This window comes from Carex rostrata, chromosome 1, assembly GCF_964058835.1.
Source record: "Carex rostrata chromosome 1, lpCarRost1.2, whole genome shotgun sequence".
Classification (NCBI taxonomy): Eukaryota; Viridiplantae; Streptophyta; class Magnoliopsida; order Poales; family Cyperaceae; genus Carex; species Carex rostrata.
Window position 1 is genome coordinate 17,983,010 of NC_135918.1, and position 19,674 is coordinate 18,002,683.

At 34.4% G+C, this 19,674-nt stretch overlaps 2 protein-coding genes across 2 annotated transcripts; both read left to right on the forward strand.

Moving 5' to 3' along the window:
• The first annotated feature begins 4,126 nt into the window (after window positions 1–4,126).
• LOC144562074 (PTI1-like tyrosine-protein kinase At3g15890) lies at window positions 4,127–7,516 on the forward strand. Its single transcript, XM_078311213.1, has 5 exons — window positions 4,127–4,345; window positions 4,449–4,605; window positions 5,864–5,941; window positions 6,035–6,219; window positions 6,684–7,516. Exons 1-5 carry the CDS (start codon window positions 4,314–4,316, stop codon window positions 7,336–7,338), a joined length of 1,107 nt encoding a protein of 368 aa, XP_078167339.1. The 5' UTR covers window positions 4,127–4,313; the 3' UTR covers window positions 7,339–7,516.
• A 6,423-nt stretch (window positions 7,517–13,939) lies between these two features.
• On the forward strand, window positions 13,940–19,515 carry B73 (molybdopterin biosynthesis CNX1 protein / molybdenum cofactor biosynthesis enzyme CNX1 (CNX1)). The gene is made up of 13 exons (XM_078311270.1): window positions 13,940–14,173; window positions 14,496–14,622; window positions 14,815–14,945; window positions 15,231–15,332; window positions 15,415–15,498; window positions 15,746–15,973; window positions 16,515–16,693; window positions 17,376–17,480; window positions 17,661–17,960; window positions 18,355–18,512; window positions 18,630–18,736; window positions 19,033–19,089; window positions 19,177–19,515. The coding sequence occupies exons 1-13, from the start codon at window positions 14,021–14,023 to the stop codon at window positions 19,384–19,386; spliced, it is 1,941 nt and encodes a 646-aa protein (XP_078167396.1). The 5' UTR covers window positions 13,940–14,020; the 3' UTR covers window positions 19,387–19,515.
• Window positions 19,516–19,674: the final 159 nt, after the last annotated feature.

A 19,674-nucleotide genomic window follows, 5' to 3' on the forward strand; every position in this document is an offset into this window, starting at 1 on the left:
ATCCGAATAATTGACCAATCTTATTAATATGATTTTTTTTCCTATTTTGTATTATTATCTCTGAACGCGTTCTATGTTTACGGGTTGGGCACCGTTTCTCTTTTTCTACACTAGTATACATCAAGGAGCCTATTTTGTGCTATTGGTTTCCTTGTACTAAATAGAGATGCATGTACCAAACTATGTCCCAAGCTTTAAAGTATAAATTGATTACCTATGAGGCTATGACTCTGTATAAAAAATATGTTAGGCAAACTTAATTAATAGAGGATCTAGATTAATAGAGCAAAAATAAGAAAATTGCAAATAATTCAGAAAATTTGAAAAAATATATGTAAAATTCACGAATAATACATGGATTGATTCACCAACATCTCAAATCCGAATAATTCACGAATCTTATTAATATGGTTCTTTTTTTCTATTTTCTATTATTGTCTTTGAACGCGTTCTATGTTTACGGGTTGGACACCGTTTCTCTTTTTCTACACTAGTATACATTAGGCATTTGCTAAACCCGGAACGGGTAGAACCCGTTTTGCCCGGCCCGTACCCGTTACCCGTGGTACCCATACCCGTTGCCCGGGTACAAACGGGTAGACGGGTAGACGGGTACGGGTAATAAACGGACCGGACAACCTAATTTGAAAAAAAACCCGTTATACCCGTACCCGTCTACCCGTCTACCCGTACCCGCCTACCCGTACCCATCTACCCGCATACCCGTACCCGTTACCCGTACCCATCTACCCGCATACCCGTACCCGACCCGTTTCACTTCAAAAAAATTTGAATTTTTTTGAAAAAAACAGAAAAAAAAGGGAAAAAACAGAAAAAAAAAAAAAAAAAAAAAAAAAAAAAAAAAAAAAACCGGGCGGACCGGATCCGTACCCGCGGTACCCGTACCCGTCAACCCGCAATGGGTACGGGTAATAAACGGACCGGATAGAGGTTTTGAAAAAATTACCCGTCTACCCGTTACGGGTTTTACCCGTACCCGACCTACCCCTTTACCCGTCCTACCCGTTACCCGTAACGGGTAACCCGGAACGGGTCACGGGTAACCCGTTAGCAAATGTCTAGTATACATCAAGGAGCCTATTTTGTGCTCTTAGTTTCCTTGTATTAAATAGAGATGCATGTACCAAACTGTCTCAAGCTGTAAAGTCTAAATTGATTACCTATGAGGCTATGACTCAGTATGAAAAATATGTTAAGCAAACATAACAGAGGATCTAGATTATGACATTTTCAAACTCTAAAATAATATTTCTTATAAACAACCATCATATAATTTTATATTACAATGGCTACTATAAAAAGTACACACTTTGTTGTTCCTTCAAGGAGAAATAAATATTCAAAAATAATATGTGATAGAAATATTTTGTACATTATATTGTTGGCTTATTTCCTCTTTTATATATACACTCAGTTACGACTATTTTTTTTCATGTATATTTTTCAAAATTTTCAAAACCACATTTTTTTTTCTTTTAAAATTCATAGTATAATATTTACTCTTCTAATTAAATTTCAAAAAAAGCATAAATTTATCAAATTTATTACTTTTTTCTATTAAATTATTATTATAATTTAAATTTATAATGTTTCCATTTCTATTAAAATTGTTTTGTGCCGATCTTGTGGTTGACATTTATCAATTTTTCCTTTAATATAATCTCTTGCAAAACAAAATAATTATCATGTCATTATCTCTTTTACTATTTGTCATGGCATTATGCTTAATTACATTTTCATTTGTTGATATGCATCTTCTTAATTATAATATTATATAAATCGCTCATATCTGAGGTATTAATTAGCAAAATAGGAGATAATACTAGAAAAATGACAGTTAAAAAGTATAATAAGAGAATGGTAATTGAAAAGAAGTTTGAAGGATAAAATAGCGTTTCTTATCTTACATTATTAAAAGTCTACATAGCTTTTTTTCTTCTTTTCTTATCTTACATTATTAAAAGACATTTCTACATATTATATTCGGCTATCACATTTAAGCGGAGTAATATATTTATTAAAAAAGTGTTAGAAGAAAAAAAAAATTATTTAGAAATATAATATTCATACCAAAGGTATAATTCTAAGTTGATTCATAAAAATGATAATCATCTTCTCTCTTTTTTTTTATTTTAATCAAAGTTTATAGAAAAAGTACTTGGAATCATGTATTGAGGGATTTTTTTTTTGTCTATCTCAGATTTTTAAATATTTTTTTGACAATATCTTCAGTTTAAATTTTTTTTAGGAAAACTATATATGCGTTCATAAGTCAATTGGGACGTGCATTAATTCCGGATATACAATTTTTTTTAATAAATTATTGATAATTTTTTAAATCCCGGATATACAAAAATAGTTTGTGTTACAGGGCTGCAAACGAATCTAACTTAACCTAGTTCGAGTTCGAATCAATTTCGAAGCGAACTGGTTCTAAATTGAAGCAGGGTTTAATTTGAACTGAAAAGAAGAGTTTGAGTTTGATTCGGTGCGATTCGAACTAGTTTCAAACCAAACTGATTTGAAATTAAAGCAGTTTAGAACTAAAAAGAAGAGCTTTGAACCGAGTCACACTCAGTTCGAGTTTGATTCAAACCAATTTCGAACCGAACTGGGTTTGATTCATTTTGAACCGATTTTTTTTTTTTTTGTCTATCTCAGATTTTTTAAAATCTTTTGACAACAATATCTTTAGTTTAAATTTTTTAGGAAAACTATATATGCGTTCATAAGTCAACTGGGACGTGCATTAATTTCGGATATACAACAAAAATTAAATAAATTATTGATAATATTTTTAAATTCCGGATATACAAAAATAGTTCGTGTACAGAATCATGATGAAGAAAAAAAAAACAATTAGGATGTGCATTAAAAAGATGGTTTATATCTCAGGACCAGAAGAACATATTTATATATTACGGGGGTTAAACAGTAAAAAAACCTCTTAAACTACTCAAATTTTGAAACGGGAAGCTCTTACTTCAGAGCGATAAAAACAAAAAGTGTCGAGCATAACTAGGGTGTTTTAAGTTCAACAAAGTATTTGGTGAGCTTAATTTTAAAATTCATCAAATTGATTTTAAATGATGAATTCAAATTGTTGAAACTCGTCTATGTGTGATGCGTCTAAATGTGAAATTTTTAAACATTCGAATTAATTTAGTATAAAGTCAAGCGGCAAAAAAACGTTCAAAAAATAAATGTACTAAAATTAATTTATTAACCTTTTAATTTTGACAGATTTACTTTAGATTAAACTAATTCGAATGTTTAAAAATTTCACATGTAGACACATCACATGCAAAATAGGCGGATTCCAACGATTTAGATTTGTTATTTGAAATCAATTTGAAGAGTTTTAAAGTTAAGCTCACCAAACAGTTTGATGAACTTAAAACATCCTAGTTCTACTCAAAAGTGTCGAACGAACCATAACTGGAATTTAAATTCAATATTAAATGTGAACTGTCCGTGTACAGAATCATCATAAAACAAGTGTAAGAAAACAAAAAACAAAACAAAACAAAACAAAAAAGCAACTGGGTCGTGCATTTATTTCCGATTTCATATCACCTGAGGTACCTGAAATTTTGAGTTCAGATCCCGACCGTCCGATCTGCTTTGACCCGGATTCTGATCGGACGGTCTGGATCTAAACTCAAATATTCTGTTACGACAGAGACGCGGCGGACTTCAATTTCGTTGGTTTATATCTGAGGATGGAAAGAAAAATAGTTAGATATTACGAGGACTAAACAGAAAATAGCCTTCAATTTTGAAACGAGGGAGCTCTTACTTCAAAGCGATAAAAAGGGTCGTACTTTTCTTGAATTTAAATATATATATGGGAACAGTTCTCTGTCATGAATCCAAATCCTCTAAGGTAACAGAATGTTTCTGTTTGGATCACAACCGTTCGATAGGAATTCGGTCCAATCCAACGTATAAAAATACTTCAAAAGTCGTGTGGAGTCTGATTAGAAGGTCCAGATTCAAACAGAAATATTCTGTTACCTTAGGTTATACGAATTCCCATGTCAAAAAGCAGCAGAGTCGGATCCGTACTGACGGCTTCAAAATCTCTCTCTCTCTCTCTCTCTCTGGTTAAGTCTTCTCTTCTCTTTCATGGCCAATCCATTCTCTCCTTTCATTTAAATAATTAGCAAAACAAGAAGAAGAATAAATCTCTTGTAAACAAGAGGAGGAAGAAGAAGAAGAAAAAAAAACAAGCGTTGAAATTTGAAAGAGAAGAAGCCCAAGGCGGAGACACCAACAAAGAGAATCTAGAGATGCCTGTGTGCTCCTGTTGTAAGAATGATGCGTAAGTCCTTCCATTCCTCTTTTGATTGAATTTGATTATTACAAATTTGAACATTTTATGCGGTGAATTCACATTTGGAAAGAATTGAATATATATGTGTCAGGTTACAACCAGGAAAGAAGAAAAAGAAATCAGATGCATGGCGAGTTTTCGCTCTCAAGGAATTGCAAGCAGCAACAAATAATTTCAATTATGACAATAAACTCGGCGAAGGAGGATTTGGTAGTGTCTACTGGGGCCAGCTTTGGGATGGTTCTCAGGTCAGTATCTTTCCGTACCAGACAATCGTTCATCGTACCAGTTACAAATTTTCTCTTGTTTCCTCTTGCATTATTTAATGCTTAATTGTGGTTAGAAACCAAGTTGTCTCAAAAAAGAAAAAGAAAAGAAAAAAACAACAACTTGATACCAGTTTTGGTACTGTCAGATTTGGTACCAGTGCAAACTGGAGATGTATAGTTTTAAGTTTTACTCTTGTAGTGAACCATTATGTACTCGGCCAAAAAAATTTCCATATGAGATGAACCCCACCATTCCCTTGATCACGGAAAAGAATTCACTTTGGTAAAATAAAAGTTTTTGCTGACTTTTTCATATTTTGTTGAATTAACTGTTTAATAGTAGATAAAAAAAAAGTAGTGCTTAATTTTTTTTGTTCCAAAATTGCAAAATTGAAGCTCTCTAAAGAATGAATGTATAAAGTAAAGTTTTGTTTTGGGTTCATTTATTGACTTTTTGGCTTATGTTAGGTTAAAAAAAGTGCATAGTATGAGAATTAGTACATGCAACACAGGCGTTAAATTGAGCCTTATCCTATTATATAAAAATCTTTATAGATATTCCATTTCCAAATTGCGCTGTCATTGGGCCAAAAAGGGTTTGAAGTTTGAACTTTCTTTAAGAAAATGATTTTGTCTCTTTGCTCTTGAAAATGACTTTAATGGTTCTTATCACTTCAACTAGCTTTTGGGGCACTTAAATTCCACACTATAACTATAGGGAAATTGCAATCAGTTACCCAAATTTTGTGATTTTTTAGTTAGCCACTTAAATTTTGGCATTTTACAATTGGCAGTTACTGCATGTAAAATATAGCCTTGTAGATTAATTGCAATAATAGTAATTAAGCAAATACAAAGGTATTGCTGTTGATTTTCAAAATTAAGGTCAACAAGACAGCTGTAACCTTCCTGGCACAGCTTTTCCTTATGATATTTAGTTAGTTACATGTCCTTTTTTGTATTGAACTTTCTAATTTGTATATATATGTGTTGATAGTTACGTGAAAAAAAATGCCATGCAAGTTGACATTCACGCCTTGAATTTATTTCATGATTTTTGTACCATAAAACCTGATTTTAAGAAACTCCTTTATCTTTCATAATTGGTGCCTACAACTTCGTTACATCCTTGTCCAGGGCTCAAATTTTTTTTTTTTTTTTAGTATATTGGATTTAAAAAACAATGTCTGGGATACTTTACTATAACTTGTGACTTAATTAATTTTCGTATCTCTAGATTGCTGTGAAGAGGCTAAAAAACTGGAGCAGCAAAGCAGAAATGGAGTTCTCAGCCGAGATTGAGGTCCTTGCCAAGGTAAAAAAAAAAAAAAATCCAACAAGAACTAGAAACATGCAATGGATAGACATGGTGTACCTAGACCACATACTGATGCATTTATTCTGACAGGTCCGCCACAAGAACCTGCTCACTTTGCGTGGGTACTGTGCCGAAGGCCAAGAACGGCTGATTGTATATGACTACATGCCAAATTTGAGTGTGACATCACATCTCCATGGGCAGCATGCGGCCGAATGCCAACTTGATTGGGGAAGAAGGATGAACATTGCCATTGGGGCAGCAGAGGGGATTGCGTAAGTCTAGTTTTTGCTTATACTGGCATGTACTGGTACGGTTCATTACAAGTATAATGGGTTTTTATTTTAACCCTTTACCTGCATGTGATATATTTCTTCTATGAGGAGGGTTCAAATGACTCATTTGTGCCTCACATCTTCATTTTCAAAATCTAAACAGTTGATCCGAACCATTCAATATGATTTTCATATTAAAATGTGCTTGGAGACCAAATTTTATATTTTTTTGGAAATTATTTACAGAAGATTTTATATTTTTTGGAAATCACTGTTTTTCAAAAGATTCTGGACCATCCAAAATTATAATTTTGTACTTATCCAAAAAAATAGTAAAGAATTTAGAAAAATATATAATTTAGTGTTCAAGCATATTTTAATATGCTGATCATGCTGAGCGGTTCGGATTGACTATTGTATTATAGCTTGTAATTGATTTTGCTGCATCTGTTCTATAATTATAGCTATCTGCACAACCACGCAACCACGCACATAATCCACCGAGACATAAAAGGGAGCAATATACTTCTTGATGTCGAATTCGGTGCTCGGGTTGCAGATTTTGGGTTTGCCAAGCTAATGCCCGATGGAGCAACCCATGTCACAACAAGAGTAAAAGGCACTCTAGGCTATCTCGCACCGGAGTATGCCATGTTTGGCAAGGCTTCTGAAAGCTGTGACGTGTATAGTTTCGGTATATTTCTCTTAGTGTTAGTAACCGGTAAAAGACCCATAGAGAGGGTAAACCCAACCACAAAAAGAGTAATTACTGACTGGGTTTTACCACTGGCTAAAGAGAACAAATTTAAGGAAATAGTAGATGTTAGACTGAAGGGTGATATTGTGGAGGCTGAGGTGAAGCGGGTCGTGCTTGTTGGGCTTGTGTGTGTGCAAAGCGGGCCCGAGAAGAGGCCAACAATGCAAGAAGTAGTCGGATTGTTGAAAGGGGAGTCGAGGGAGAAGCTCGAGGAGTTGGAGAATCATGAACTGTTTATTCCTGGCCTGACAGCCGGGGTTTATGCCTCGGGAAGTGAATATAGCTTGGATATAACAGAGGAGAAGGATCCGAAGAAGGAAGAATCGACATCATCTAGTGAATCAGGGGTTACGGCTAGATAATCAAATGGTTATGTTGTTGTTAATACATAATAAATAGGTGGCATTGTGTGCTTGTGCATTTGATTGTGTTTATAGCTTTCTGCTCAAGTAGGGTTTCAAAGTGTTTCCCTCTTCTGTTTTTTTTTTTTTTTTTTTCCTTTTTTTTAGTGATGGTACTTGTTTGGATAATGTTGTGTTTCCAAGTTAATATTTGCTCCTCTATTCAGTGATCGTGCTTATTTGGAGAAACTAATTGTAACATTTCTCATTGTTTGATAGAATGTGATGATTTTTTTTTTTTTGGCATGAGGTTAGAATATGATATTGAAAATTCTATTTCTTATTTGATCTCAGTTAGGTTAATTACAAGAAACCAACTAAAAACAATTAAAGGCGTTACATGCAATAACTTCATTTGTTTAAAGTGGAGGGCTCAAATGTTCCATTGTTTTATGCCCCCATCATATCTCATAGTTTTATCTTCAATTTTAAAGTTCAAACAAAGGATCTAAATCACTCAACATGATATCCACATTAAAATGTGTTTGGAGATCAAATTTTATATTTTTTGAAAATTTTTTATTATAACATATTAATGTGGATATTATATTGAGCGGTTCAGGTTATCTATTTGGACTTTAAAATTGGAGATAAATATGTGAAATATGATTATGATTAGAGCATGAAAGCAATGAGACATTGGAGGCCTCCTCTTGTTTAAATTGGATATTAGCAAATGTCTTCTATTGTACTTGACCCTAAATCCTAAATCCTAAGCACGGCTTCAATTACATCGATCTGAATCGTTTCAATAGATTAAATTGATATAAAAAAAAGAAGTAATTGAAGCCGTGTGATGAATTATGAATGATTAAGATGAAAGAGAAGAAGAGTGCTAAGAAAACAAGCAAATTTGGATCCCAAAACATGGATGCATACCTCATCACAGTATCTTTTAATTCATTTATAAATAAAAGATGCGTTGCATAAAGTATTGTATTTTTTTCTGTTGTTTATAAGCTGGAGATTTAGAAACGGTCAAAATAGCTTGCTAGCCTAACCTATTTTAATTCTATAAAAAAATAGAGAAGAAAGAAAAAGAAAAGGTCAAAAGAAGAAAATGGTACCACTGCAAGCTGCCAGTTTGGATCAATATATAAGATAAGAAATTTAGTTATGACTTGTGATATCTAAGTTGAGTATAGGAACCGACAATCAAACTTGGACCAGAATTAAAAAAAATATATATATAATAAAGAAAATGTAAACATGCACACAGCTTATAACTTTTGACCGTTGAAGGATATTCTCTGTTTGCTTCGCGTTTGTGGCAACTGGCAAGTAGTAGTGGCCAATGATTTTAGAGATTGTAATGTGCAACGTGTGTACACTGTACAACTGTACATTGATGCTACCTCTTGATTCTTTTCAGTTTATCTTGTCTAGTTGTCTCATTCAACATTTTCCACGTTATGGATTTTAGATTTTTAAAAAATAGAGAGAAGTTCATGTATGCCCCTCAAAATTCTCAAAATTACATATTTCTCCTCTAAAGTTCATAATATCATATTTAGCCTCCTAAATTTGAAAAATTTACAAATTTATCCAATTTTTTTTTCTTTTAAAACTCATTTTAAATTACCTATTATTGAAAAAATAAAAAAATGAAGCATGTTAAGAGAAATGTCAGCATTCTAATTGGTCGACTATGACTGTGAGTGTAAATGGTTCATTTTCTTACATCCGACATGCACACAAGCGTAAGCATAAATGTCTGTGTATGCATCATAAGTAAGAAAATGAACTACTTTGCCCTCGAAAATTAACCAATTATATATTTTCATTTTTTAATAAAGGGTTAACTGAAAACTTTATAAATTTTGAACAAGTTTTAATAGAAAAGTCAAACAATTAAGTAAATTTGTGACTTCTTGAAATTTAGAGGAATATTATGAATTTAAGAGGGGAAAAAAAATACATAATTTCGAAATTTTTGAGAGGTATATGTGAAATTCTCCCAAATAATATTTTCATTGGAAAGATATTGATTTAGCATTTGGGATCATTTTCAAATTAAATGGTAGAGTTGAAATTCGGAGATGCATATCATTTTTCCGTAATGCTGATTAGCTGGGTTTGAACTTGAAACAGGCGACAGAACAAAAAACATGGGCTTTGCTGGAAAATAATAAAGGTGAGGTTTGGTGTGAATGTAATTACATAAAATAATCAGCCATAAAATTACCACGTGAAAAAGATTTGAGTTTATATTTTGTAAGTCAACTTTCAGATATGAACTAAAATAATAATTTTAAATTTATTATATTACTACCTAGCTCATATCTTCTAAAAATTAAATAAATATTATTAATGTTTAATTAATAATTGTAGAATCTGAAAATATCTAGAAATTTAATAAAATTAGACAGCAAAAGAGCATTTTAAATTATGTACTATTAACAAATATGTGGATCTATTAAGTAATTAGACATATCTTTAAAAGTATGATATGATCATATGAACCAAGATATGGGCAATGATTTGAATCCCTATTTGAATAATAGTGCTGGAAAGCTACTCATCTCCTGTCTGTTTTTATTTCTTCGCTTTCTAACAAATTTGACCAAACACAATTTCCATGCATCTCTATTCGTATAATCTTATCGGAAATTTGAAATTGTAATAATGCCACTTTAAACTTCATTAATTTTTAATTTTGTCACTCTAAATAATTAATGACTAAAATACCCTCCGACTCTTCCTCTCCATAGACTCGATCTCTTCCTCTCCTCTCCTCTCCTCGCCTGACGAGTGGGTAACTTTGAAAATGCTGACAGTGGCCATTATTACAGTGACTTCACTTTTGTTTTGTCGGCCAATAATTTAAGATGTTTCTAACCAAACATGTAAGTGGGGAGGGAGGAGACATGGTCTCAAAGTTTCTAACAAATAGTGCGTGCCCATTATTTCCTCCAATTCATGGTGACTTTGATTTCCAAAGCATTGGCTTCTTCACCTTACAGTAGTTCTGACTAATGGTGGCTACAGAAGAAAGTAAAACTTCATTATTACTGAAATCACCAAGAAAAAAAATTATATATTTGCTACCACACAGAATATATAATATCTGATCCATATGCATATTTATGAAAAGTTGCACATGATGGATTTGATCAAACATTCAACTGAAGAGTGGCACTGTATCAGGCGAGGAGAGGAGAGGAAGAGCCTGAGAGTCTTTTAGTCATTAATTATTTGGAGTGAAAAATTAAAAATTAATAAAGTTTAGAGTGACATTATTACAATTTCAAATTTTCCGATGACATTTTTCAAATTTGAAAGTTTTGGAGTGGCAAATAACCAAATTTTCCTCACTGGGTAAGGGGGACCTGATCCTTATCTTCTCCCGTACTTGTCTATTCAGCATCTTTATCTGAGTATACTTTAATGATCACTTAATCTAAAGCGGAGTTAGACTTTTAAGTTACGGAAACTTTTAACATATAGTGAGGTTCAATTGTTTATTTTATAGTATTTATAACATTTTATTTTAAATTTTATACAAATTTATATATAATTATATAAAATTTGAAAATAAATAGAGTTAATTGATTCCATTCACGAAAGATTTAGAAGATTTTTTAACTTTGAAAAGAGTTTTTACTCGACGAAATCTTATCAGAACAGTTCATGTTAGATCACACGATCAGAAAATCTCATTACAATATATCTCCAATAAACATATTAGGCTGTGATTAGTCGCGTTGTATTGTGTTGTGATCAAATTAAGTAGTTATGTATCCTATCGTATGTTGATGATATTGTGAAAAAATGATCATGACACGTTACTCACGTCGTGACTGATCGTAGTAGTCAATTTTGATCATGTTTAATTAGTTTCAAGTTTGTTGAAAGAAAAAAAAATCAAAAAATATATAAAAAAAATATATAAATTTATTGAAAAATTACGAAAAGAAATTATAATATTAAACTAGTCACTTGATCAGGTAATGTGCTGTGTCATGTAATATTCCGTTCCCCACAGCACCGGAATAAACACCGCATAATTTTTCCCATCCATCCAAATTCTGAATCCAGAGAGAAATTGGATTGTTTACTTACAAGAGGCGTTGCCTAAGATTTTGGGCCGAGGCCCATGGATCCATTTAATGGACCTGCACTGGCATGGTCAAGCCCGGTCAAATCTTCTTCCTATCAAACACCGAACCGATCCCTTAAACAGATCCGACCCGTAATCTGGCAAATCCGAACTGGAAGCTCGACTGCGAGAGAGAAAGAGAAAGAGAAAGAGAAAGAGAGAAAGTGCGGCTGCGTGATGGTGACTCGGTGGAGCGAGAAGGGCCCTGGTCTGAAGATCCTCTGGGTTTGGACCTTCGGCACTGCCGCTAGTCAGTTTTCACCTCTCTCTCTCTTTCATTTCTAATTAAGCATCTTTCCTTTCCTTTCCTTTCTAATTGATTGGGGATGACAGTTCTGATAGGGAGTGTGGTGCGAACAAGGCTCAACGACATGGAGAAGATCCTCCGTGAAGAAGACCAAGCAGCAGCAGCAGAAGCAGCTGCACATTCCCAGTCACAATCTCAATCTGAGTTCCAATCCCATCACACTGATACCATTCTAAAGGACGATTGAACAATCATCTTTTCTTTTTCTTTTCTTTCCTGTTAGAATTTTGTTTCAAAAATAAGCAATAGCTTTTTGGAGAAATCGGTGATTTTGGAAATGCTTTTGTGGCATATGCTGCTTTGACATTAGGAGCTGATCAAATAATGATGTATCGAGTTTCAGTTATTATTACTATTTTGTGTTACTTGTGCAATCACTTGTACATGAATTATATACCAGGATGCATCACATCATTAGTTGGTAGCCAATTTTGATTCAAAGAACCAAACATGCTGATTTCATTGACTAACTAGGTCATAGTGTTAGGGTCAACTTTGGGCTAGATCAATTTTGTCTCTTGTATTTGTATGATCCTTAGGTGGTGGTCAGATTGTATGATGTTCTTCTGGTGACTATTATCTTTTGGGATCGATGCAGGTCAGATTGGATTCAGATTGTATGTTATTTCTGCAACAACAGAGTTGCAGAAATCAAGCTCTTTTTGTAATATCAGAATGGATGGATTTTTCAGTTACGGTCATTTTATGGCTTAGGGGCATGTCAGATTTGGTTGCAAGGTATGTGTCATGTCAGGTTAGTTTTATTGACTTCAAAAATATTTTCGAGCTTCTAGTAAGATGACTTGGCTCAGAATTCAGATCAGGCTTGATTGAGTGCTGGTAAGTATTTGTGTTGTCAGATCTTCTTGTTATTCAGATCATGGATTTAGTCTAATCCATGAGACATAAACATGATCTACTGCTTGTCAATAAACTAATCCATGAGACGTTGAACTATGATTTATTGGGCTTATTTGCTGTGGTTAATGGTAGCTTACCACTGTGTCAGTGAGTGAGATCTGTTCAAAACCTGCTCAAACGGGCTGCTCAAAACCTGCCTAAACAGGCTTCTCAAACAGGCTGCTAAATGAACATAACCGAACTTTGTTCAGGCCCTGTTTAGATTCGATCCACCGATAAAAACTAAATTGAACATGAACTGAACATTATGCCCGCTGACCAATTAGCAGCCCTTACCAGTGAGCACAGTTTGAATATCTTACTGTGACCTGGTTATGAATTCAAACAGTGATGATGGGCGTAGGTTAATTTCCTTTTTATTGCCTTTCATTTTTGTCCATGTATTTCATGACTATATTTCTTCATACATGAAATATAAAAATGCTTATATTCATATTTTGTGAGTTACTCAAGAAATTCATCAGCTTCTTCAATATTGTTTTACATCCAATTTCTATCCGAAAACGAAGTGGATTCTTCTTTCTTCTATGCCTGCTGATTGACAAACGGGCTGCATCCCTGTTCACGGACCGTCTTGGCCCATTTAACAATAACCGGCCCTGTTCCAAGACCGAACAAAACATTTGTATGCGCCAAATTTAGTGTGCTCGTGACAATTTTTTACTTTATATTTTACTCATTGTTCTGGCAAGGAAGCCACGTGACCCACGTCAGACTTAAAAACGCATTAATGCTTTCTTTACCTGCCCTGATTCCTGAATATTCTGAAAGCAATCAACGATTAAATTAATTTTAATTAACTATCAGGTTTTGACTGTTGTATTAAAAAATTAATTAAATTAAATCAATTTATATTACACGGAGTCACGGACCACCTGCCAGTTTGGAATGCAGATCCAACGCGGTACTTGACCGTGTAGAATGAGATCTGAGGTGTCTATTTTTATTTTGACACGAATCTTTAATCGGATCCCATATTTATCGTTTGGCTGGACTACTCTACACGGTCCGGTACCGCAGGGAATACTCTCACTCGTCGTGTGTTTTAGAGCCGACCCTAACCCTGGTAGGCGCGAAAAGCCGCCTTGCTTCCAAAGTAAATAACTGCTGCTTGACTCTTGAATTCAGATCCTGTGCAATCTGAGTACAGTGAGATCTGAGTCGTCAGTTTCAATATTTGGCACGAATCTTAAATTGGTCCCCTATTATAAGTATTGTAACTAGTCCTTACTCTCTTGACTCTTGTTTTCCGAGCCACTGAGCCACAAAACCTTACCCGGACAAAGGGAATCGGCGACATTTGGGTTGGAGCAGAGATGATTCCGGTAGAAGAGGCGCTCCAAACAGTGCTGCGCGTGGCGAACCGCCTCGACCCGGTCGCCGTGTCGCTCTCCGACGCGCTCGGACACGTCTTGGCTGAGGATGTTCTCGCTCTCGAGCCCCTCCCTCCCTTCCCCGCTTCCATCAAGGTAGATCAACCTCCTCCTCTCTCTCTCTCTGATACCACATGGACTAGATGATACTGGTACGGTGCAGTTGGTACCGCAACTGGTGGCTGAATTGAGTTCAAAGTGTGTTAATAAAAAGTTGCAAGCCTCTTTGAGCGTAGCAGTAATGCTGTAATCTTGTCTATCTAAGCAGGATACCAGAATGTTGCTACCAGTTGAGATTTGAGTTTTCATATCTAGGTTTAGTTTTTGTTTTTGAGTATCACTGTCCCTTCTCCAATCCATTTATACATAGAACACCCACTTTAATTATGTGACAATTGGTATGGTATATTTGTTGCAGGATGGTTATGCTGTAGTAGCCTCTGATGGTCCCGGTGAATACCCAGTAATACTTGAATCAAGAGCAGGATCAGATGCTACACCTCTCAAAGTTACTCCTGGAACCGTTGCTTATGTAACAACAGGAGGTGGGATTCCATTTATACTGTTGTTGTATATATGTCTTGCATTTAAATGTAATAATTTATCGAGCATAAGTTCAGATTGAAAAGGTTTAGTGCCTCGTAGGGAAAAACAAACCCTCTTCTATAATTCTCCAAGAATAAAAATGTCTCCTTTCAAGTTAATTTTTTTCTTATTCGATTGTGCATGAATTGCAGGGCCAATTCCTGACGGAGCAGATGCAGTGGTGCAAGTTGAGGATACGGAAGAAGTTACCTCTACCCCAGATGGGTTAAAGAGGGTGAAGATATTAACCAGAGTAACACAAGGGCATTATATTCGCAACGTGGTACTTACTTATCAAGGATTGCTTATAGAATTTATTTCTGTAGTTTAAACATTTTGGGCTTAGATCTCAATTTAACTCAGTTAAGGGGAAAATCAATAGGGAGAATAGCCAGAAAACAAATAAAAACAGGGAAGTAAGGCGTAATTGGCGTAATTATCCTTCTTTTCTCCCTATGCTTATATTATGATGGTGTCTGATGCGATAATACAAAGGATACAGTTCATTTATAACTTGGAAATTAGGAGAAAATATCGTTCATGTCTAAACTGCTACTTGTATTTTTAGGGATGTGATATTGAGAAAGATTCTATAGTTTTGAAGGCTAGTGAGTTAATTGACTGTGCAGAGATTGGTCTGCTCGCAACAGTTGGACTCACTTCAGTCAAGGTATTATAACTTACTGCATAGAAATATCAATAAATTTTTTAATAGTGTACATATAGAGTTAATTTAAGCCGTTTGATTACAGGTTTATCGCAGGCCTTCTGTTGCAGTGCTTTCTACAGGAGATGAACTAGCGGAGGCACATACAAAAAACCTAAAATGGGGTCAGGTTGGTTCATTGTTACAGTTATTAGTAATAAATATACTTAAAGAAGGAAAAGCTGTTCTGTGTTTGATTAAAATATGCCTCAAGTGTCCCTCTTTGTGAGTTCTTTTCTGCATAATTGCTGAGGAAAAGCTGGTTAATTTCTATCTGTATATTATTGTACCACATATTTTATAATTGTATCACAAATTTTAAATATTCTCTTGTTTTAGCAATGCATGTAATATTCATCTTTTATATTACTTGCCAGATTCGTGATTCTAACCGGCCAATGCTACTGGCTGCTGCTACTCAGCAAAAATGCAAAACAGTTGATTTGGGAATTTGTAGGGATGAAGAAGAAAGTCTATATAATGTCTTCGACAAGGCTTTTAGTTCAAATATTGATATACTCATTACATCTGGAGGTGTTTCAATGGGTGATAAGGATTTTGTCAAGCCATGCTTAGCCAAAAGAGGCACAATTTACTTTGAAAAGGTGACCTTTTATTTATAATTTATTTATTTAAACCATTTTGTGTGCTAAGCAGTGTTTTATAAAAGGTGAATTAAGTACTTTTGAAACTTCATATTAACTCACTCATTTTTGCTTAATAAGAGTATCAGTAGATTAGAATTCATCATCCGTGTTATGGCTAACCCTTGTGGGAAGAGAGGCTTATTAGATGCAAGGGCAAAACTGTTAATATTTGATGAAACTGTTCATCACATTGATTTAATTATTGTGTATATACAATATCCCAAAAAAATGTTAGCGGTTATTTGAATGTGGAAAACCTCCCCAAGTATGGTTTTTAGATGCAACTTGCAAACAACTTTTATTTTCTCTCTATATCAGGATGAACAAACAAATACCTAGGTAAAAAAATGGAAATTCATCATGAGCTCTGGTGCTATTTATTATATATATATATATATTTATTTATTTTATTTTTTTATTTTTTTTTTTTGTCCAGTAGCATGCTTTGTGTGCTGTTACCATATTTTTACCAGTTATAAATATAATGACCTTGTTTTAGGTTTTGATGAAACCGGGGAAGCCATTAACATTTGCTGAGATAAAGGGGAAAGAAGGAAACAAAAGAATTCTAACATTTGGGTTGCCAGGAAATCCCGTCAGTTGTATGGTGTGCTTTGATCTTTTTGTCATCCCTGCAATACGCTTTCTCTCTGGATGGTTGAATCCCCAGCTTCCAAGGTTAAAACTTAGTATATTGATTGAGTGAGGCTATTGTACTATGCATAGCGCGGATTGGTTTGTACTATGGATCAATATCTTCGTTTTCAAAGTTCAAATAGTTGATCTGAACTGTTCAACATGATCTCCATATGAAAATGTACTTACAGACTAAATTTTACATTTTTAAAAAAAATTTACTATCTTTTTAGTTAGGTAGAATATAACTACTTTTGAATGGTCTAGAATTTTAAGATCAAGTGATTTACTAATTTCTACCTATCTAAAAAAATAGTAAAAGATTCTAAAAAATGTAAAATTTGATCTACAAGTACATTTTCATATGGAGATCATGAGATCAACTGTTTGGACTTTGAAAACGGAAATAGTGATTCATAGTACGGACCAATCTGTGCTATGCATATGGACTCACTCTTATTGATTTGTGGATCTCTGTTTGTACGTGTCAGTCTGTTTGGTTGTGATAGAGACCCAAAAGTTGACCTAATAGGTTTGTTAGCTAGGATGCTGGCTTGTTGACCCAATTGACCCTTTTCAGGATGTCCTTTTTTTTTTGGAATTCATCAGGTCCTGATGTCATGGGCCGAGTTTGAACTTTAAATGAAGGTCTTTAAATTAACCATTGGCATTCTATGTATTGTTGACCCCATTTATAGTTTATTTAATTTTTTTTTTTTGGTAGAGTGCATGCACGCATTGCACATCCAATAAATGGCGATCCCTTCCGACCAGAATACCATCGTGCAGTATTAAAATGGGCACTTGATGACGGAACCGGTAGGCCTGGGTAAGATTTAGTTATTTCACATAGTTCTCTGTTCATCTTAGGGAAGAAAAAGAAATTCATGTACATGAAATCACATTATTTTCTGATTTAATTCTTGGTAATATAAGGTTGGTACGACACTGCCACATCTAACCAGTCCTTGCTTGTACTTTGTATTAATAAATCTCTTTTGTTATGTAGCTATGTTGCCGAGAGCACGGGTAAACAATCAAGTAGCCGCCTTCTCAGCATGAAATCAGCCAATGCCTTGCTAAATCTCAAGGCAACCAATCAGATAATACTGCCAGCTGGCACATCTGTCGAAGCCATACTCCTTTCTGATAAAGTCGACACTCAGTATCACATTGAAAGCACTATTGATACCTCCGTCAGACAATCAGGACCAGGTGTCACCCCTAAATTTACAACATCATCAGAAGTTAAAGTGGCGATACTTACAGTAAGTGATACTGTTTCTTCTGGTGCGGGACCAGATAGGAGGTAAGTATCAGAAACCAGTTATGCATACTTCATCTGAAGTTGTATGCAATTACATCAAATGAGTTTGTGTTCATACTTAATTTTTTTTTTTAAAGATGTACGTTGTTATTTAAAAAAAATCTGAAAAATGCATCCTGATACACCTCTTTGGATAGAAAACTTGAAAGGGGTCACTTATACGATGCTAAACTAAATAGGGGACTTCTTTGCATTTGTTTGCATAAGATTAGCACTCAAATGCACTATCATCCCCACATGAATTTTCCTTTTAGTGTACCTGCATCAGTTTGTTATATTATTTTTTATTTTATTTTTATGTTTTTGGAGGGTTTTTGCAAAAAATAAAGTGGAATGTGTGTGTCATGTGTTTATTTTTTTTATCTTTTGACTGTAGTGGTCCAAGAGCACTCTCTGTTATAAGCTCTCTGTCAGAAAAGCTCGGCGGTGCACAAGTGGTTGCAAAAGCTGTTGTACCTGATGAAGTAGAGAAAATAAAAGATGCACTGAAAAACTGGAGCGATGTTGATAGAATTGATCTCATCTTAACCTTAGGTTTCTTGCATTTCTCATTATTTTTGTCACAGTGGTGAAAATAACAGTACTTAAATTATTCTATTTTATTGATATTTTTTATAACTAACGAAATTTTTGCTTTTGTTTGGCATGTAGGTGGAACGGGATTTACTCCGAGAGATGTTACCCCTGAAGCGACTAAGGCGGTTATAGAAAAAGAAACACCGGGCCTTGTCTATGTCATGCTTCAAGAGAGTCTTAAGGTATACTTTTGACCTTCATGAATAGTTTCCATTCTTCTAAGTTGCATTGATATGTTGAATGAACAACCTTAACCTTGATGAATATCATTTCATACTTAATCAGGATCAATATTTATTAACTTTTGTGTGAGTTCTCTCAGGGTTGACATTCTTTTTTTATTAATGGAGGGGCAGGAAAATTCTGTTTAGTTTTTTTTTTTTTTTTTTTTAAATTTCATACTATCAGGCATTTTTTAAAATTTTCTTTAAGATTCGTGCAATTGTGCTCTCATAATATAATGTTGTTTTTGGAAAAGGTGACACCATTTGCAATGCTTTCACGGGCTGCTGCTGGCATCCGAGGATCCACACTGGTAAGCACATCTAAGGTTATTATTATTATTACCACCAATAATATGTTTAGTGGAATAGTTTCTTATGGCTTTTGGTACTTGTTTCAGATCATCAATATGCCCGGCAACCCGAATGCGGTTGCAGAGTGCATGGAAGCTTTGGTACCAACATTGAAGCATGCATTGAAACAAATAAAGGGGGACAAGAGAGAGAAACACCCACGCCATGTCCCACATGCAGAGGCCAGTGCCACTGACGAATGGGAACGAAGCTATAAAGCTGCATCTGCTATTTCTGGCTGCTCTTGTTCCCATTAAGCTGACTCGTAACACGAAATTTTGTAACTTTCATATTTGTATTCTGAAGAGTATCTGCAGACTATGTATGGTGAATCAAAATGTTTTTTCTTTTGTAATAAAATTAAATAAAGTGGATCAGAATATTGTGCTCTGAGGAATGACATTAATCAAGTTCACTGAGAACTGACTTTTGTTTTGAATTAAAAACATAGAAGAGTAAGATAAACTTTGCTTCTACAGTCATTCTATTCGTGCAACGTTAGTGCATTTATTTATCTACTTCAATACTTCCATTTTTGTGCACGA